The sequence below is a fragment of the Gallus gallus genome, chromosome 3, assembly GCF_016699485.2.
Source record: "Gallus gallus isolate bGalGal1 chromosome 3, bGalGal1.mat.broiler.GRCg7b, whole genome shotgun sequence".
Taxonomy (NCBI): Eukaryota; Metazoa; Chordata; class Aves; order Galliformes; family Phasianidae; genus Gallus; species Gallus gallus.
In genome coordinates, this window is record NC_052534.1 from 66,283,864 (window position 1) to 66,305,472 (window position 21,609).

At 44.1% G+C, this 21,609-nt stretch overlaps 1 protein-coding gene across 7 annotated transcripts in view; it reads left to right on the top strand.

Moving 5' to 3' along the window:
- Window positions 1-21,609, top strand: part of METTL24 (methyltransferase like 24) — a 54,550-nt gene that overhangs the window by 20,099 nt on the left and 12,842 nt on the right. For 6 of the 7 annotated variants that reach the window (XR_005858894.2, XR_005858893.2, XM_046939601.1 and 3 more), the window contains 3 exons: window positions 350-448; window positions 3,002-3,141; window positions 8,050-8,278. Coding sequence is in view for 5 of the 7 variants with exons in the window: in XM_046939601.1 (XP_046795557.1) it covers window positions 350-448; window positions 3,002-3,141; window positions 8,050-8,278 (468 nt within the window). In the remaining 2 variants the exon portion in view is untranslated. Of the gene's footprint in view, window positions 1-349; window positions 449-3,001; window positions 3,142-5,070; window positions 5,125-8,049; window positions 8,279-21,609 lie in introns of those variants that run through there. The other variant, XM_046939603.1, reaches the window with a different exon arrangement.

Below are 21,609 nucleotides of genomic sequence, written 5' to 3' on the forward strand. Positions count from 1 at the left end.
TCAGAGTTTTGTTTCCTTTGTTCATTTCTATAAACCAGTACTTACCTGGGTGTTCTGGAATAATTGTACCCACACTTGTGTTTTGGTAAGGAGCCCTTTTTTGTCTGAATTAACTACGTCTGCTTTTGGTTGTGATAAATCAAACTTGGGTGCTCTTGCACAATAGTTCAAATGGTACTTGATTCTGGAATAACTTTCAAGCTCAGGCAAGCCCTTAGGAAACTTTTTATTTGAAATGAAATCTCCTTAATTTGTTAGCTCTTGTATTTTATGCTTGTGCTAAGAAATTAATACTGTTCCTTTAAGGTGTTTGTTTTATGTTATTTATGTATTTATTTTTGCTTTGCAGACTGTAAGGTGGCACATTGAACTGCAGCCGTGGGCAAGTCCAACTCCTTCCTTGAACTATGAAGCCTTGAGGTTCCTGAAGTACATCAGCACTTCTCAAGTAGGTTTTTATTTCAGTTCTGTCTGATATGGTCTGTTCCTTCGCATATAAGGAATTAAGCTCACATCAAACTCTTTTTGCAATTGCTTTTGGATATAAAAGTTATTTCTAAAGTTGCTTAACTTTACAGTGATGGTCAATGTGAAGGTAAATCAACGCGGTAGAAAGTGTCCACTTGAGTTCTTTGTGGAAAAATCACTTCTGCACAACAACATGTATGATACATGAATTTATTTCCTATAATAAACACAGAAAAACTACTGGAAGGCCACAGTTCTTGTGGAGTGGCTGCTTTAGATCTTCAGTAATTAGCCCTTGAATGCAGATTTAACCACACCATCATTTATGCCGAAGAGCAGCAAAAAACCTCAGGTCACCGAAATGTCATTCATAGAAGCATTTCTTTGTCAGCGCAGTGCTTTCAAAGCTGAGACAGTAGACTCACCTGAAACATGTCTGAAAATATTGTGCTCCGCCCACAGTTGGTACCTGGGAGGGCAGCAGAGCAATGTCTTACGCTCCAGCTTCTGATACCCCTGGCAGAATGGTCAGAGACATGAAGAGGACGTCTCTGCCTGGCACTGAGTGGACCAGGGACAAGAAAACACAGCAAGAGACCTGTGTAGAGCTGCTTGGTTTACAGTGCAGCAGTGCAGGCTGAGGAGGCATATTAAGCTGAAAACAGCCCTCGTCTCATTGACTTAATAAACAGTGGCAGATGCTGCTAAATTCCACTAGTTGGGACAAAACCTACAAGGACTTCAGTCAGCAGAGAATTTATTGATTCTGACACAGTAATCAAGAACTTTCATTCCCGGAGTAACTGACCCTGGGGACAAATGTAAGTGAAAACAAAAAAATAAAAAAAAAAGAGAAACTCTTGTTTCTGACCTGGCAGATGTTGTGGGATTAACAGCTGAAGGGGTGGTACCATGGCTGATAAGAACATTTCTGGAAATGGGATCCCACTTGCGTAGGTGAGCAGAGGCACTTGTTAACTTTGCTTGCTTATCAAGTGTCAGCTAATTACTCTGCTGAAGTTCAGGTTCCTGCCGTAGCACAGAGCAGCTGACATCAGGATATGCCGTGTCAGCGAGTCAAGGTGTGACCACAGAAAGCTTTTTCTTGCCAGTATTTGGTGACCAGACAAACCACCTTACGTGTGCTGTTATTTGTGTGATAGCTGTGAGTGGGAGCCCAGAACAGGACACAGCTCCGTGCTGCAGCATCTGTAAATCACGCAACAGATGGGTGATGGTACTAAAGATAGGGTTCAGGTCTTTCGATTTTAGGTTTCATTTTAATATCCAGAGCTGTTAAAATTGCTCCAAGTTCTGAATGTTGAAATTGCTCATAATACCATGAATCAATTAAGTGGCAGCATCGCAGGATCTTTTATTTTTCCACAGAGAGCACATTATTCTTCTGTGTCTTGAAATGAGTGCTTGTTGTCACAGTGCTATTTGTTCTTTGGTTGTTATGTGACTGAAGGGAAATAAGTAGTGGGGTGCAGTGCAAATCCTCACTTAAAACTTAGTAAATCCTGAGAGCAGCATGAATAGGTGCTTTATTAGCTTTTATGAATTTTCCATGAGAGTTAGGAGCTAAGCTGGAGTAGGGAGGTTGTGGTGCAGCTTCCAGTTTTGTGAATGTAATGCTCCAGATAATGATATTTCAGAGCTTAAGCATCTTTAAAAAAAATCAGAGCTTTATTTACGTATTATGAAGCACATGGTGGAGATTGCCTACCATATAGCAAAGGCTGGATTTCAGCTCTTGTTCTCACCCCTGCTCTTGTCTCTGTTGTAATAATTTCCACCTTTTTTTGTTTGTTTTTGTTTGGCTGTCTGACGGTGCTACCTCCCATCACTGCAGGCACAGTTGGTGCTGGGTTCAGAGAACAATTTGTGTGAGTTGTGATGGCCTGGCTGGGCTCCTGCAGGGTCTGTATCCCTTCTCCTTTTGCAGTACTTTCATTCTGACTTGAGACTCTTGAAACATATGCCAGCAGAGTACGGAAACATATGTTATGATTCCTCTGTTTAGTTAAGCACTTGCTAAAATCCCTTTGTTATTGGATAAGGGCTGTTGCAAGGTCATGGTTAAATCTTTTTGGGAGATCCAGGACCCTACAGGTGTGGTGTACAGCATACATTACAGTGACACTGCAATCTGTGATTACAGTGTTGAACTGTGACAGGATTTCAACGTGATTCAGAATGCAGAACCTGCAAAACGGTTTGAAAGTGAAAAAAAAACAATAAACATTTTAATGCTGTAATCACGTCTTGTCAGGAAAACTGATTTCAGGGCATAATACTAATGCTTAATTATTTGCTTTTTAAACTGCGTTGCTCTTTGGGGGATTATGTAAGCCTTGAATTTCACCAAGCAGAACAGACAAACAAGGGAAAAAAAGTGTTCGAGTTTCCATAGCCGTGCATTGGATTGACAAGCTGATTTAAATGAAACTTCTCTCCACTCTTTACCCAGAAGGCAAATTAGGAAATTAAAAGGTAAGCCTTAAGATGAAACATTCTTTGATTTCGACAGATTTCATGCGAGCACATGAACGTGAGCAGCCTGAGGGGCAACTCTGAAGCCACGAAGAGGCCCTGGTCAGTCTGTCTTGATGAGAGGTTTAGCCTCATCCACCGGCTCAGAAACAAGCAGTGCCGTCTCTATTCCCTGGGGTAAGTGCTCCATTTAACAGAGAGCAGATCTTTCCATGATGCATTCTAGCGTCAAAAAGCCTTACAAATGCAGCACAGGCTGCGGCAAAGCCGTCTGTTGAAATACTGGCTTTGTTCGGGTGTGTTTATTGCGTGCTGATGTGCTTCTGTAAACTCTTTTTGGGGAGAAACCTTTCTGCGGGAGGGCCTTCATTTTCCTTCACTTTTCTGTCAGTACGAAACCAAATAGCCTAATGGCGAGTAGCAAGTGGTAGTTCCAGCAGAAGAAGATGGAAATTAGTGAGATAAACTGAGAAGCGTATAGCATCTTTCCTGAGCAGAAGTGACTTGCATAATTGCCAGGTACTTGAGCAGCATTACTTAGAAAACTTCATTAACTACCCCTGGGATGAAACTGTACATTTCCATATGAGAGAGCGTTTGCCGAGCGCTTCAGGGGTGATGTGTGCCAAAGTGATAATAATGAAAGCAGTCGTTGGCTTTATTTTAAAATGTTTGTAGCGTGGATGTTGTTTACAGCACCTGAGATTGAAGTCATCGCTCTTGACACAACTGCAGCCTATTTCCCTGCCGTTGATACCTCTGCCTCCTGGAAGGATGAGGGAGTTGGTCAGGCCTCTGGCGCTTTGCATTGTGCCCCAGTGCACTAGGAGGGCCATCAACAGGACCTGTGGCCACAGTACTGCTGCCCCACACAACTTTGCTGTCCTGTGAGCCAGCTTTGGTTTGGGGAGGGCTGGAAGACTTCATCTCCCTTGAGCCAGCACAGGCTGAGTTTATACGGAGCTTATGAGGGTCAGTGCCTTAGAGAGTGAGGGGCTCTCAGCTCTTGTTCAGCTATACCTGTTGAATACTGCTGCAGCAGATAACAGTACCGCGCCCCTTAGGTTGAATCTTGTCTACGGAGAGCAAACTCCTCTTGAGGAGTTACTTTCTGAGTGTTTTTTATAATCCATTTCAAATGATGCTTCCTTGGTTTTAATGCAAAATACAAGTTTACGTGGTTTTTTCTTTTTTCTCAGTTTTTCCCATTGCTGTGAAAGTTTGGAGAGATGCTGTGTTATCCCACACTTAGGTGCAGATTATACCTGCTCAGCTGCAGTACTGGTGCTTTGCCTCAGGCTCCTTCTGGTATTGTGCAGGGAGAGCTGGGTGCATTTGGTTGGAAAATCAGGTAAGCTGAGCAACTTTCAGGAGGCAGCTGTAGCTTTCCTTTGAGTATAGAGAAAGTCTAATGTGACTGCTGACTTCAGATGTCTTGGCAAAGTACCCGTTGTTCAGTGGAATTAGCTTGAAGGGTAACGTCTACATTACATGCTCATTAATGTTGGACCTGAGCTCTGGTGCTAACGTGCCTTTATTGATATTTCTGATATTTTGAATGATATTTTCGTTGAGTCAGCCAAACACAAGGCAGAGTTGATTTCGTCTGTTCTGGAAAATGCAGGTTTGACAGAAAGCTGACCAGCACTAAGATAATTTGCTGTTGGTTGTGAACAAACCTGAGCTAGTGAGTATATTCCAGTACTTCATGTGGAGAGGCTCTTGATACAGTACAGGGAGCCCCGGTGCCAGACCTTCTGTAGCAATGGCACGTTAGGCTCATCAGAGATTGAAACTGATGCTGTCTCTCCCATAAATCATCAGGTACACACGTGCAGTAAATAACCAGCCGTGATGTCTCCCGTGAAACAGCTTAAAAGTAAAGAAGAAGTATTTGGGCTTAAGGAGGAGCAGTTTTTCAACCTTCAAATTCTTTCTGCAGCCTTTGGAGCTTGTTACTGCATGAGTCTTCGGTCAGACTTGCTTCCTTCAGCTTTATGACAGGCAGAAGAATAATTTTGTTCTGAGCAGGAAAAAAATCCCCTTTAAATATTTTTGTTATCTCGTTCTCTTCATAAAGAGCAAATGGGGAGCAGCTGCTCTCAACAAAGAATTTCCTTAGCAGAAGGAATGGATGGAGGACAAATGTGAAAGTTCAGCGTGAGTGTGACTGGGAATCCTGAATTAAATCCATAAATCATTAGAAATTGAAGAAAACTCGCTGCTTAGATGTCGCCTTCGTGCATGCTGTAGGGGAGGTTGCTTGTGAACGGGAGTGAGCAGCGTCTGTAATTTCTAGAGGTTTTTTCAGATGAGCATTAGTGGCTTCCACTACTGGAAGGCAGCAGTGTTTGTGCTTGGGGGCACAATTTCCTGGTGTGATATGTAATTGCAGCGTGCATTAGTGAGCTGTAGTTATTAGTGCTAAATCTGCTTAGATTAAGCTAAGTCTGTTACAAACACAACAGGCAGGCACTCGAGCTGGGATGATATAAATGAATAGGATATCAGGAACGTAACCGTTGAGGTTTAAAAGAGTCTTACTGCAATGCCACTTGAAACCTATTTTAAGAGACTCTTAATGTGTAGAGGCTTTAGAATTCAGGCAGGGGATGCTTCTTTTTATTATGAGCTGCAGAAATTGGTTATCTGTCTGCCTTTGAAGAAAAGAAAAAAAAGAGAAAAAACAATAAGACCAGAAAGGGAAAGCTGGACCCTAATACACGTGCTCTTACATCTCTGTCCTGTGGTCCCTTTGGGACCTGGAGCACCCCATGGGAACTGGCTGTGGGGACACAAGCGTTCCTGCTCCTCTCACCTGGGGCCCATCTGCAGGATGCATTTTCTGCTGCTGTTAAGGCTCACCTTCACCCCTGCTGCAAGGTCAGTCTGCAACCCTTGTCTCTGGAGATGAGTTTTGTCTTCTGTTCTGCAGGAAAAACAGGTTCGTATCCCTAGCATTTTTGATTTATGTTACTGGAGAGAGCAGCTGGTCCCTCCTGATGGCCTTTCTGTTCTTCTGTGACATTTCTTAAGGTCGTCTTCTATTTATTTATCATTTTCAAGTAACACAAAGTCTTCCTTAGGAAGCCTCATTTGTTTACTTCTCTCATGCTGTGTTCTCACTTGGTGAGATCACACGTGAGCCTTGCATTTTTCAAATCTTCTGGAGATGACCTTATTTTGTCTTATAAACTCCTGTGATTGATTAGATCTCTCTTCAGGCACAAATTTGATCTGTTGCCAGAGTGTCAGATGATACACCAGCACCTTCTTCACCCTCAACTATTGTTTGTTGGGTTTCGCACCACTTTGCAGTCCACATGTGAATAACAATCTGCTCAAAGGCAGCCTGAGGTCTGCCTGCATCGGAAGCATCTGGCCCTCTGGATTGCACCAGCTGCAACTGTTAGAAGTGTGTCACAGACGCATGTGTCCATGGGTTGGTGGTAGGCTCACTGCTCTAATGCTGTATTTGTCCTAAACAATTTGTATTTTGTTCGTTTTCAGCCAGCTTCTCATTCCAAAGGGATTACACTGGTCTTCATTCATCTGTGTCCCTTCTGTAGAACGCTGTATGCAAACAAACGTGCCAATTCACTTGGTTAACTTCGGAACTTTTTTCCTGATGTATTTTGAATGTATTAGAAGAAAACTGCTCTTTCCCTCCTACACATCTGTATAGGCTGGATTCATGTGCAGTACGATTGTTCTTAAAAGCATGTTGTGCTGTTCTTGCAGTCTTTATAGCCTTCTACTTACACAGGACTCCTTGGGGGGTAATGGTTCAGTGGAGAACCTTCTTTTGGGGCAGTGTTGTCCTGGGCTTATCCGGTATTAAAGCAGATGTGATGCCATATTAGTAACTTCCAAATCATATCCTCTTCACAACTTTGTTTCAGGAGATGGATTCATTTTAGTTTAGCAATATGCCATCTATGCAAAACATTTAGTGCTGGCTTAATGTCATATCCTAGCATAACGTAATGTAAATTTTATCACGTTTTATATATTGATGCAAATAGCCAGAATTATTTCAGATTCAAACAATTCAAAGATAAATGCCTAAGTATAATTGTGTTGTTGTCTAGCAGATCCTCTGGCAGTACACTGAAAATTACTGCCCTGCAGTGGTTTGTTTCTGATGGATACCTGGTGGATAAAGGCCATGCTATTAGTATGGAGTGGATATTCTCAATTGGTACAACTGGTTGAAGCAGTGATTAAAAAACTTGATTACCTCTCCCACACTACCTGTGTGTGTCTCCAACAGCATGGTTTTGATTAAGTTTAAGGTTTAGCACATGATTTCAACCATGCTTGGTACAAGCTTGTATGGGCAGCAGTGAAGAGGACATCATATTTTACACAGTGGAGAGTACGTGCAGGCCAGATATCTGATTGCAATGGCAATGATTTCTTGAATCCTGTGTGAATCATTTTGCAGTAGGAGGCGGGAATATAGAATAGCCTCATAAAGCACGTATTTTCCTTGCAGAGACAGGGAATGCAGTGACACGTTTTTTCTATACAGTGGGGCTGTTTGTCTTTCTTCTTCTTTGGGGATCTTTGTGAAATTAGCATCAATATTTCTTTGAGTGTAAAAACACTTCTGCTGTTGGGAAGGAAGTAGTTTTAAATTTATGTTTTAATTTGCCTGTACATGGAGAAAGAGAGAAATTTGGTTCTTGTGTCCTGTCCCAGTTGTTGGCCATGGTGACATATAGTTATATAGGCATGGCAGAAAATATGTCTGTATACTGTTGTATACATTTTAATTATATTTGCTATTCCACTTCTGTTCCTTTAAATTTCCTTTATCTAAGTACTTATTCCAAATCTTCAGCACACATCATTGCGGTCTATCAGCTTTAGTTCTGTTAATCTCATCAGAATTAGGGTTAGATTCTGCTCAGTGCCATGGATAAATCCAAAGAAGCAGCACAACAGCTCCTCCACTTTGCTTCAGAAACTAACAGGCTGAATTTTCCCTTCTTGTATGTCCACGAGTCCTCAGGATGTTCTACTCACTAGTAGGTCTTTTTGCAGCATTAATGATTACATTTTTTTTGTTTTGTTTTGTAGACTGGGCAGTGATGACAACCAGTTTGAGATCAGCATGGCTAACAGTGGATGCGAGGTGCATCGCTTCGACCCCAGCATTAAGTCAGCTCACATCCAGGAGGGTCAGCACCTCTGGTATCATCGCCTGTCCGTTGACTGGAGGGATCCCAACCCAGCCATTGCTACACACAAACTTCACAGCAACACAAAGAAGCTGGGCACAATATTGAATGAATTTGGACATCAGAAGGTAAGGACTCAGGTGGTATGATTCTGGCTGTTGTGAAAGCTGCAGAGCTTTGTTTTAGAGCAGGGGGTTGGACCAGATGGCCTGCAGAGGTCCCTTCCAACTTCAGCCTTCCTATGATCCTGTGATTCTTGTTCTCTCAGGAGCTCAGGTGCTTTCCCAGGTGATCTCCTGACAATAGGTTTTCTTCAGAAATACCTGCAGTGCATTCCTTTCTGGAGTGTCTTTTCTGTCTTGCTTTTTTCGTAGCTCTGGTGACAGCCACTTTGTTTTTAGATTGCAAGCCATATGTGTAATACTTTCCTTCTCCCTTGCTTTTCTCTTCAGCTGGCTGGTGACACTGAGTGTTCATTTTTCCAGTCCTTTGGAAGGTCTGGTTATTGCCTGAGTAAGAGTTCTAAACTACTCATGCTGTGCAATTTACAAAGAGGAGAAATATTTGTAACAAGAATTAGAAGAAGTAATGGATGGGCTGTTTACATTTGCAGGGTCACTAATCCTAATTACAGTCATCAACAAAAACATCCTGTTTTGAAATTGGCAGCACTCTGTTTTTTTAACATTTCTAATTTTTTTTTTTAAGGAACTGTAAATACACCAGAAATGTTAGGTTCTCAAATAACTATTGCCAAAAGACATTTGAGGAAGTTCCTGACACACAGGATTAGGTTGCTTTCAAGAGAGATTTTCCCTCAGAGGATATACTAGTATGAATTGAAATGCTAATATACTTCATTGCCTGCAGCTAGTTCTTCATGTCTTTGTGGTTGTTTTTGGTGTTGTGTGTGTTTTTTTTTTTTTTTTTTTTTTTTTAAATAGGCAGCCTGAGCTAAAGAGGGCTTTTCTGTAGGATTTACAAAGCAAGCAAGCACTGCAACATTTGCTTGGTTTGTTATTATAAAATTCAGGATGTCCTTTTCAGTTCATTTCTTGCTTTTCTTTAGCATTTTCTTTTGATTCAGCTCTCCTGATTGAACCATTTTGAAGAGAAGAACAGAAAAGCAGCTTATTTTTTCTGCTTCCTAGTCATTCTGTAATTGTACTAGATTGTGCATTAGAGAAACATCTAGAGAGAGAGAGATAGCTTTCCTTTGACGTATGCCTTACATTGATTGTTTTGATTTTAGAAGAATCAGTCACAAAGGAAATGATTAATGACCTGATCCAGAAAAAGCATGTGAATGTTGTGATATAGCAGACCTTGCTGGGAACAGTTGATTGTTTATCATGGACTGGTACAGAGTGTTTGTGAGACCTGCTGTGAATTACAGGAGTGTAGCTATGAATTCTGAGCCTATAGCCTTCAGGGTGAAAACTGCCTAACATGAAAGCACCCAGCTGGAGGGCGTTCCAGAACCAGTGCACACAACATGTGGGATTGAGGTTTTCTGCATAGCACAGAGTTTAGTTTAGTGTGTTGGCATGTTGTGAACACTACACATGCCTCTTAGTCTGTGATAATTCAGGCTGCTCCCCTGTGCAAAGTTATGGCATTAGTGAAGTCATGAGCTGACTTTCCCCAGCAAGTGTACAGCCATTACATACTTCACAGTCCTCTGACAGAGTCATAGAATTGTTGAGTTGGAAGGGACCCTTAAAGACCATGTAGTCCAACTCTCCTGCAATGCACAGGGACATCTACAGCTAGATGAGGCTACTCAGAACCCTGTCCAGCCTGGCCCTGACTGTCTCCAAGGACAGTGCTTCAACCACCTCTCTGGGAAACCTGTTCCAGTGCTTTACTGCCCTTAATAAAAAAAAAAAAAAAAAAAATCTTGTATCCAATCTAAATCTCCCCTTTAGTTTGAAACCATTTCCCCTTGTCCTATTGCAACAGACCTTCCTAAAGAGTCTTTCCCCTTTTTTCTTATAGCCCCACTTTAGATATTGAAAGGCCTCTTTAAAGTCTCCCCAGATCCTTCTCTTCTCCAAGCTGAACAGCCTGGCCTCGTAGTGGAGGTGTTCCATCCCTTGGATCATTTTTGTGGCCCTCCTCTGGATGTGCTCTAACAGGTCCAGATCTCTCCTGTTCTGAGGATTCTGCAACTGGACACAGTACTCCAGGTGAGGCCTCACCAGTGCAGAGTAGAGGGGCAGAGTTGCCTCCCTTGACCTGCTGGCCACGCTTCTTTTGATTCAGCCCAGGATGTAGCTGGCTTTCTGGGCTGTGAGGGCACATTGCTGGCTCACATGTGACTTGCCATTCCAAATTCCAAATTTAGTACCCCAAATTCCTTTTCAGCAGGGCTGCGCTCAATCTTTTCATCCCTCACCTTGTAGTGGTAGTGAGGGTTGCCGTGACCCAGGTGCAAGACCTCGCAGTTGGCTTTGTTGAACCTCATGAGGTTCTCTTGGACCCAGTGTTTGAGCCTGTCTAGGTGTATCTGGATGGCATCCTGTCCCTCAGGTGTGTCAGCCACACCATACAGCTTAGTGTCATCCACAAACTTGCTGAGCGGATATTTGATCCCACTGTTGATGTCATTGGTGGAGGTATTAAAGAGCATCCATTTCAGCACCGACCCCTGTGGACACCACTCATCACTGATCTCCATCCAGACATTGAGCCGTGGATCACTACTCTCTGTGCACAATCTTGCAATCAGCTCCTCGTCCACTGAAGAGTCCACCCATCAAAACTATATCTTTTCGATTTAGAGGGAAGGATACTGTGGAGAACCATGTCAAAGGCACCTTACTAAAGTCCAGATAGATTATATCAGTAGCTCTTCCTTTGTCCACTAATGCAGGTATGCCATCATAGAAGGCCACTAGGTTGGTCAGATAGGACCTGCTCTTGGTGAAGCCATGCTGGTTGTTTAGCATCACCTCCCTGTCTTCCTCATGCCTCAGCATAGCTTCCAGGAGGATCTTTCCCAGCACAGAGGTGAAGCTGACAGGTCAGTAGTTCCCTGGCTTATCCTTTCTGCCTTTCTCAAAAACAGTTATGATAATGCCTTTTTACCAGTTACTAGGGACTTCACCTGACCACTGTGTCTTTTCAGATAAAACTGAGAGTGGCTTGGCAGCTACATTAGCTAATTCCCTCAGGAGTCTTGGATGCATTTGTCAGGGCCCATAGGCTTAGGGATGTTCAGGTTCCACAGGTGGTCATGAACCTGATCTTTGCTTACAGTGGGAGAGTCATTGGTCCTTCTCCTTGTCCATTGCTAACCGATCTGCCCTTATTGCTCACTGTAGTTGGAGTAAGCATTCTTGGATTTTCCTATTCTGGTTGATGTACCTGTAAAAGCCTTTCTTGTTCTTCTTTGCACCCCTTGCCAAGCCCAGTTCCAGTTGGGCTGTGGCTGCCTAACCCCATCCCTACACAGCCTAGCAGCATCCCTATACTCCTCCCAGACTACCTGTCCCTACTTCACATTTGGGAAATACCCAAAGAAATCTGTTCTACTTACATCATCCTACTTGGTTTGTCTCTGCTTGGAGGGCAGCCTGAGAGGCTGTTTGCATTAAGACATCAGTGAGCTCCAATTTATGACAAGGTCATCAAAGTAAAAACTGTGTCATTCACATTTTCATTCTTCAAGTGAATGCAATTGGAACGTTCCCATGATTAAATAAGTAAGCTAATTCAAAACAGTTTCCAGAATATTTTCCAAAGTACTTTTTCTTTTTTCTTCAGTTAGAAATTTAAAACATGTTCTTCATTCCATTCTTTGTAATTTTAAAAATCCTTACGCCTACTCTCAAAGCTGCTCTGTTACCACTTCAAGGCGGGAATTCCAAGCAACATCATTTGAAGTTAATGCCTACTTTTCTCCTTGCTTTTATTCTTTAAGATCTGGGATTTGATCCAAGACCCTCCAACTGAATGAGAACTTTTCCACTGATGTCAGGGACTTTGGATTGGGCTGTTGAAGAGGGGACAGACAAGATCTCCTGCAGTTCTTGCCACTACAGTCTTGAAAAGAGACCATGCGGTTTGGGCAACTTGGGGGGCTTGTGTGCAGGGACATCAAAGAACTTCACAGGCTTATTACCCCACTGTGGCTTGGATAAGAGCACAGCTGCTGTTTTTCAGTTGGTGCTGACACCCCTTCAACAGAAGTGGAAACTTAGCATGACAAGAAACACAAGCAGGTCTTTTGCTGTTGGACTGGATTTGAGAAAGCATTGAAAAAACTTGATCTTTCTAAAACACTATGTGACATGACAGTCCTAGTCCTGTGAGGAGTGTAAATAGCCTGGAGGTGGAGGAATCATCTAATACTATAATAAGATGAGATTGAAAAAGGAAGCATGCAGTCAGAGTATTTGGGGAACCTATGTGAAAGAGAGAAATCTTTTAAGTGCTGGAATAGTCTCCAAAGGCTGCAGAGAGTCCTCTTTCCTGGATGCAAATCTAGGCTGGAAATTTAATGATGTATCGTTTGAGAATAGTATTTTATTGGCCGTGGGAGAGGATAAAGATGTAAAAAAAAAAATTGATCTTTTTCATCTTTTTTTTTCCCCCACTAATCTTTTGCTGCATATGGACACTCCATAGTGCTGATAAATAGAGAAGAAAAGCCACTGAATGCATAAAGTTTTGTTTCTTATTTTGGTAGAGTACAGCTACAACCGGCTCTTTCATATTCTCTCACAGACTACTAGGGTGGGGGTGGTAAGGTACTGCTGTTCCCTTTCGATAGCTGATAGATGAATAGGGAGCTCCCTTCATATAAGATCCCTGGATAACTGAAGTCAGAAGGGATCTTGGGAGGCCTGTAGTTCCATTACCAGCTCAAAGAAAGACCAGCTCTGAAGTCAGGCTGCTCAAAGCTTTATGCAGTCTGGTTTTGGAAAGCACCAAGTTTTCTCCAAAATTGAGGCTGCACAGCTAGTCTAGGTGAGCTATTGTCCTGCTTGTCTATCCTAGTCATGGAAGAAGTTTCTCCTTTATATACAGTCTGAAATCCCCCAATTTCAGTTTGTCTGCTGTCTCTGGTCCTCCTTCCATGCACTGCTGAGGAGCCTGTTGATTTCTACTTGGGGACTTGCTTGTAGACTCTCAAGGCTGGTGACCATTCCCCTTGCTCAAAGCCATCTCCTGCCAAAGTTGAACAAACCCTATTCCCCCAGCCTCTCATCTCAGGGTAATTGCTGCAGTCTACAACGATGCTTGGCTCCCTGCTGAGCTTACCTCAGTTGATTGTTGTCTGTATAGATGCATCCCATGCTGTTGGCCTTCTTTGCACCATGACCCCTGTGAGTCTTTCTGCAGAGCTGCTCCCCAGCCAGCCAGGCAGATTTCCAGCCCGTATTATTACAGGGCCTCTTTCCTCACTGGCTGTAGGACTTATTTTGCCCTTGCTGAATTTCATTGGGTTTCTCTTGGCCCATCCCTCCAGTCTGCCTGGGTTCCTCCAGATGGCAGCTCTACCCTTGGCTGTGCGTACTGACTGATCCAGCCAGTTTGGTGTTAGCCACAGACTTGGAAAGGATGAAGTTCATCAACTCCTCCAGATCACTGATAAAGATGTCGACAAGACAAATCCTAGTATAGACCCTGTGCTTGTAACTGATTTCCAGATAAATCCTCTGAGCCCAACCATCCAACCAGTTTCTTACTCATCTTGCAGAAGCAAGGAGAGTTAATTCACTTTTGTTTCAATCATGCGTGTTCATTTTTTGCAAGCTCTTAATTCAGTAGTAGTTTGCCTTGCCTTTTTCTGGGTCTCTGCTGGTTGGATTTTGTGTGCTGCTACCAGTAAGGTTGTGTTCAACTCCTTCAAGTCCTCTTGAACAAATTGTCAAAAAAAGCCTGTCCTGTGCCGTTGCAGGTTATTAAAAGAAATGCAGAGAGATCTATTTGGAGGCTTTAAGCTACACTGGCTTCTGTGTGAAGGATTGTGTGACAACCAGGCCAACAGATGTCCATTTCATGTTTTAGAATGGGGTTAGTTTCAAGGTTTCAAAAGCAAAAACCTTTTCCCTTTCACCTGTTATTTAATACCTAATGCAACTTTAAAACTTTACACCCTGCAGCCATGCTGATTAATGACCTCATCTCCTCCTAGGCAAGTGATTTATCCCTTGCTTCATCTCTTAAAGCAGGTACTGCAGAGTCTATTTCATGCTGCACTTTCAGCTCTTTGAAAATTGGTGTGGAAGAGCAATGATTAAAGAAAATTGATTTACCATTTTGATTTTAAGTCACCTCTGTTGGTACTTCATCAATAAATACAAAATAAAAGCCCAGGAAAAAGATTTATAACAAGTTAATTGCACACAGAGATTGGGTTTTAACAAAACAGAAAATTAACTCCCCAGATTGGGAAAAGCCCACCTTCAAGTTTTGGAGCATCCTAATCTGTGCAGCTGCTCATTACTTTGTGCTCCTTGGAACTACAGGGACCAGAGAGGTCTTCTGAGTTTTTGATTCTGCTCTGAGCTCAGGATGAGCAGCCAGGAGCTCAGAGCTGTGTCCTCTTGGCCTCTGCTACTGCAGCTGAGGATGGCCCCATTCAACCCACTGGGCTGGGAGCGCAAGTTCACATCCACTCTCTGCTCCATTTAGTGTAGCGTCAGAGAAGACCAAATGGGCCCAGATCTCTTGAATCACTGCCTCATGCAGATCCCCAAGTAAATGTTTGGAGTTCTATCTTGAAAGGGCTTGATGATTTTAATTTGCTGTACTGTGCTTATTTGGGGCTTTTCCAGAATCTCAGTTCTAGAAGGAATAAAAACATCCTTAATCTTATTTTTAGCCTTGCTATTTTCAGATCGTTAGGCTTAAGTGGCCCTTTTTCTGCAGCTCCGTTTTACTCCCTGGATGTATTTGTGAAGAACAGTCTTTGTTTAGTTAGGGTTATCATACTGGCCTCTAAGTCTCGTCTGACAGGAAAGAGCCTGTGTTTTTCATGCCATTTTGTTAGTGTATGGCTGCTTCCCTTGCAGAAGAGGAAAGACACACATTAGCACAGGACCCTTTTGCACCTAGCAGACAAAATACCATACATGTAAGAGCTTATAATCTAAATAAATGACCTGCTGAGAGGTGAATAAGCATGGAATTTATCTCCACTAATTTATGTGCCTGTTTTGGACAACTGTGGAGCTCCTCATGAAACTTGAGGCAAACCCTAAAGGTGCAGATCATCTCATGCAAGGGCAGCTGCTTAAAACAGGCTGAATGGTGTGAACTGCACATCCTGAATTGCCCATCAGAAGGTCTTCTTCCTCTCTGTGGTCTCTAGAAGCAGCTTAGACAGCTGCTTTGGGCTTACCTGTCTAAAGCTGGGTGAGGTGGATCCCACCTCGAGTGGTTTGCCGCAGTATCACAGAGGCACAGTCCAGCTGAGTCAGGCAGTTCCCTTTTCCCATTCTTCTCTTTTTCTTAAATAACAACATTTGAGAATATCATCAAAAAAAGAGTGTAAGTGCTGAAGTGTAAGAAAATTCCATTAGAGTCAAACACTATGAGAAATTCTCCAGACCTGTAGGAATCACTTTCTTTCTCATCTGAGCCAGATTAAATTACTGGAGCACCCAGAGAACAGTATGTAGTTCCCACTTTTCTGTCTGGGGGAGAATTATCCCAGCAGCTCTCAGTTGTGATAGTTGGAATTGTTTTTAATTAAGAAAACAATCTGCATTTTTGTATTTGCTACAGGGTGGTGACTGCTGGAAGTCAGTTTACCAATGCTGTGAACAACGTTGTTCTGGTGTAGTGACATACACAGTGTGTGTGTATCTGGGTTTTTGTTTTATTTTTAGAAAGCAGTGAGAAAATACTAGCAGATGTGACCTGAGCTACGCTCATAATGTGTGCATGTGTAAGTGATCCAGGAGGAGCAGAGGGGATGAGGAGTGGAGACTTGCTACCGTGCAGTGGGAGTGGTGTGGTGAGCAAGCAGTGCAGTGCAAGCAGATGTAGTGGGGCTGTGAAGGGGACTTCAGTAGGGCACAGAGAGTGAGTGCATCCTTAAAAATTCTCTATTTTAATCCCCTTTAGCTACTGTTTGTTTGTTCCAGTGCCAGCCTGGTATTTCTGTGTGGGACCTGTAAGACACGAATGAATGCAAGAGAGGTTAGGCTGGGCATATGGCAACGGGAAGGGCTGTAGGGTGTGAAGAGCTGTGGTGGTGATTTCAGATCCAGCTGTGTGTTCAGCATCTGTCTGAGAAGTCTTGAGATCTGGAGTTAAGAGTTCTGCAGATGACTCACACCCTGATCTCTGTTCTCACTGTGCTGCAAGGAAGAGCACCAGAGATGATAACATCAGGCGAGCTAGCTAGAAAATGTAAAGTAGCAACTTTTCAAAGTCACATCATGAAAGCAAAAGCTGAGGGTGCCGGAAAACATTTCATCCAACAATAAGCATCTGCCTCTAGCTCTGTAATCTGATTTGTGAGTTCAGGTCAGACTTGTCTGTAACACACACATTTGGTCTCACTGAGGTTGTCTGTATATGCTGGACCCAACTCACTGTCAGTGTAACATGACTGATTTCCTTGGAGTTACACCAGAGCTGCAGCTTGAGCCCTGTTTGTGCATGTGGACTTTCTGTTTGCAGATGCATCGGTGAATTAGGGGATATACTCCTGCTGCTGAAAAGTAAGTGGCAACTGAATTGGTACAGCTGTTTCCAGCTGCATGAGAGGATTCTGCCTTCCACAACCTTATCAGGCTTGCCCCCGAGCAATCTACAGGCTCCTGACACACTGTATCCTGGATGCATGTATTTTTTAATTTCAGTGATAATGAAATCAAGGTAGTAATTGCTCTCTGTTTGCCTAGTCAGCTGTGGCTGCTGCTGCGTATGGTATTTTAATTGTAACTAGATTGAAGAGTTTGGCTGCAAGTAGAAATGCTCCTGACAAGCTCATATTTCTGCAAGCAAAAGTCTTTGCTTGGTGATTTACTGCTCACCACCTCTCCCACCATCTGCATCGTGTGCTAGAAATACATCATCTGCATTCCTGTCCAGGCCTCTTGCACTTCTTTTTACCTCTTTTAAATTCTCTCCACCAGACCTCAAGATATTGATAGGAGTAGTGGTGTTTCTAGGGAGCAGGTGCTGTTTAGTATGCAATTATCAGGCATGGAGAGAAGATCTTTTAAATGCTAGCGTTGCCTGGATGAGATGCAACCCATAGCCTTTTCTTCCCCTAGGAAAAAGGCTAGTGCAATATCTGAATTGTAATGAAAAGTATTTCAGTGCTGAACAAATTATTCAGGTCTTCTTTTAAAAACAACAACAAACCAAACAAGAACCTGCAACTCTCAAAGCATATTATTGTTGCTTCTGTAAAAGCCTGGGCACTGCCAGCTCCTTTCTCCCACTGATTTGCTCAGCAGACAGGGTGCCCTGCCCCAGCATCATAAGGGATGTCAGATGCAAGACACTGGTAGAGCTCAGCCCCATGTTTGTGCTCCCAGCAGACTCGCTATGTTCATTTAGGTACAGTAACATCAACTGGCACAGATTTAATGCAGGCAGGGTGGAGAGTGTCTGCTCAGAGTGGCAATCTGCGACATGATGCTGGCTTTATGACAATTGAGAGCAGCCTCCTTGCTATAAGCAGCCCAGTCTTTCTCAACTACCCATCTTTCTCATGGTTTGCTGATTGACACTAGCAGATTGTTTAGATAAGCGTCCTATCCAGAGTAGCTAAGAGCTGTCTAAAATATATAACTATTTTTCCCCACATTTGTCCCAAGTTCCTCCGAGCGGCCTGTTCTCCCTCCTCTGTCGCTGCTTACAGCTTCTTTAGGACTGGACATCTTTTCACCTTAGTGTCCGGACCCTTTCTGGTCTCAGTGTTGACCTGACATCAGTTTAAGGCATTCTACCAATCCACAAAATCTGAAATCCAAAGATGAAAGCCTCAGCAGCATTCATCCCTCCCCACTACCCATCCCAGACAAAGGCTAATATCCTTGCATGTAACAGTAGGACATTCAGCACATTCCTTTTTCTGCCCCTCGTGCTTTAGGAACGTGCTGCTTTCTTTTTGCTGCTGTTGCAAGCAGACAGCAGGGGTGGACAGCTGGACAAACTTAACTGTCTTCCTTAAGATGGAGGACTTTTTATAAGGACAGGTAGCAACAGGACAAGGGGGAATGGTTTTTAAACTGAAAGAGGGTAGACTTAGATTAGGTATTAGGAAGAAATTCTGTACTGTGAGAGTGGTGAGACACTGGAACAGGTTGCCCAGTGAGGTTGTGAATGCCCCCTCCCTGGAAGCATTCAGGGCCAGGCTCAGGCTGCATGGGGCTGTGGGCAGCCTGGTCTATAGGGAGCTGTCCCTGCCTGTAGCAGAGTGGTTGGAACTACATGATCTTGAGCATTCCTTCCAACCCAAATCATTCTATGATAACCGTAGAAGAGAGGTATGTTGGCACCATGGAGCTCTTGCTCTTCCTGGCAGTTACTTTCCCAGATGGCTGAGGCAGTGGTGAGGTTGGAGGGTCTGGTGTACAGTATTTATTCCCCTGAGCACACATCCGTTCCCACAGGCTTCCAGCAGCGTCTGGCACAGAACTTCAAAGGCTCGGGGATGAGCAGGGGATGCTCCCTGTGGGGTGGGATAGACGGATGTGCTCCTTGCAAAGGAAGCTGTGTGTTCGGCTGGGGCTGTGTGTGGAGCAGACATGCCTCCAGCCTGAGCTTCTGGCTGCTGTGGGAATCCTTGCAATATTCAGAATGCTCGCCTGTAAGCTTTGGTGGGCGGAACTCTTGCTGATGATCAGACCGGTAAATAATTTAAGATTTGGGCTTCTGGAGCTGCCTGGTGCGAATTCTCTACTTCAGCAATTGAGCTGTGGGATTGAAGGACTTGATGAGATAGCATTTTGATCTTTTCAGGGTGGTGGAAGAGCTATGCAAATCAGAAAATGTAGTGGAGTACAGGGATCTGCACTTGATAACTGCTGCTGCTGCTCTGTGCAGGCAAGGAGCTCGCTGCTGGGGGTGTGTTACAAAGCCCCCATGTCTTCATGGTGACCTGTTTGCTCTGGGGAGGCATCACTTAGAGCAAGCAGGAAACTGCCCATTGCCTATTCTGGAAGCTGTTGTCCATTTCATAGAATCACAGGATCGTTAAGGTTGGAAAAGACCTCTAGGCTCCTACTCCCAACTACCAACCCACCCCCACTATGCCCACTAACCATATCCTTCAGTGCCACATCTACACATCTTGAACATCTTCAGGGACAGTGACTCCACCACCTCCCTGGGCAGCCTACGCCAGTGCCTCACCACTCTTTCTGAGAATAAATGTTTCCTAATATCCAACCTGAATATCCCCTGGCACAACTTATGGCCGTTTGCTCTCATCCTATTGCTGTTCCTGAGAGAAGAGGCTGACTTCTATCTTGACACAGCATCCCTCCAGGGAGTTATGGAGAGCAATGAGATCTCCCCTGGGCCTCCTCTTTTCCAAAAAGGAGATAGAGGAGCAAGGTGCTGAAGGTGTTTGTGACAGGATTGCCTGTGTGTGGTGCTGGCCTGCTCTGTGCTGGGGTTTGTAATCCTGGTCTTCGGGTCACTGCCTAGGAGCCTTGGTCTTGCTAAGTAGCAAGCTGGACAAGATGTTAATCACAGTAGCTCTAGCTTTAAGGCCTTTATAGCTTAATGCTATCTGAATCCATCAGACCTGTTTGAAAATCAACTCAGGCTTTGGGACATGTATATTTCAAGTCCAGAAAGTGGTTACCAAGTGAGCTGACATCTCTAGCTGGTATGGTGCCTGGTGTGAGCGAGGGTGGGAGTTTACCTAGAATGAATTCTATGGTAAAAAAAAAGGTGTTTGCTGTGATTGAAAGGCCACAAATGAAACGTGGCAACCTCTTGACCAAATGCAGCCAGGGAGAGAAGATTTCAGGCCATCCTGATGTCCTTAATCAGGTGGTGGTTGGTTGTTCTCTGGTGAAGTGACAATGGAACAATTCCTGCCAGCTAAAAAGCCCCTTCTGTGCCTGTCCACTGAAGTCAGTGACGTGGATTGGCTGGGCTAAACTGGGAAGATGGGTTGTCTCATCTTCTGTGGTGAGTCTCCAGAGAGAAATTGCTTCTAGATGGAATGAGTATGTGGGAAATGTCCAGGCATCAGAAACAGCCAGAGGATGTGGAAAACAAAAGTGCCGGGTCATCCACAGGCTGTGGGAGCATGTCACCGTGACATGGGACCGTGTCCTGAAGAGCTGCTGGGGCTCTGAGCACTAAGTGTTGTGAGTGATGGCTTTTGCTGGGCCCCCTGGGTACATCTGCTTGCCTGGGACCAGCACTGCTTGAGCAAGCTTCGCTGTGTTGACAACTGGTCACCAGAGAAATTTAATTAAGTTTTTGTGGTATGATTTTGAAATGTATCCTCCAGGTGGATTTCAGTTTATGCAGTAAATATAAAGTGTCTGTTAATGTCCTGCCCCTGCTTTGCTGCAATTTCATGGAGGCACGTCAGTGAAACTGGGGAGAAAATAATTCTCTTTAACTGCCAACGCTGCAGAGGAGCAGGAAGGGCAGAGCCACAAAGCTCACCTTCACTCCCTGCAGGTGTTCATAGAATAACAGAACCCTTAGAGTTGGAAGGGACCTGTGAAGGTCATCCAGTCCAACTCCCCTGCGGTGAACAGAGATACCACAGCTAGGTCAGGTCAGAGCCTGATCCGGCCTTGCCTTGAAAGTCTCAGGGAATGGGGCATCAACCACATCTCTAGGCAGTCTGTTCCAGCACCTCACCACCCTCACTGTAAAATATTTTTTCCTTTTATCCAACCTAAATCTACCCTCTTTGGGCTTGAAGCCATTTCCCTTTGTTCTGTCACCACAGACCCTGCTAAAGAGCCTGTCACCTCCTTCAACCTGCTGGCCACACTTCTTTTGATGCAGCCCAGGATATGGTTGGCTTTCTGGGCTGTGAGGGCACATTGGTGGCTCATATCCAGCTTCACATCCACTACTACTCCCAGGTCTTTTTCAGCAGGGTTGTGCTCAATCCCTTTATCCCCCAGCTTGTATTGGTAGTGAGGGTTGCCTTGACCCAGATGAAAGACCTTGCATTTGGATTTGTTGAACCTCATGGGGTTCACCTGGGCCCACTGCTCAAGCCTGTTTAGGTCCCTCTGGATAGCATCCTGTTCCTCTGGTGTGTTGACTGTACCCCACAGCTTGGTGTCATCAGCAAACTTGCTGAGGGTGCACTCCCACATTGATCCCATTGTCAGTGTCATTGATGAAGATGTTAAAGAGTATTGGCCCCAGCATTGACCCCTGTGGGACACCACTCACCACTGATCTCATCCAGACATTGACCACCACTCTCTGGACTCGATGCTGCAGCCAGTTCTTTGTCCATTTAACAGTCCACCCATCAAATGCATATCTTTCC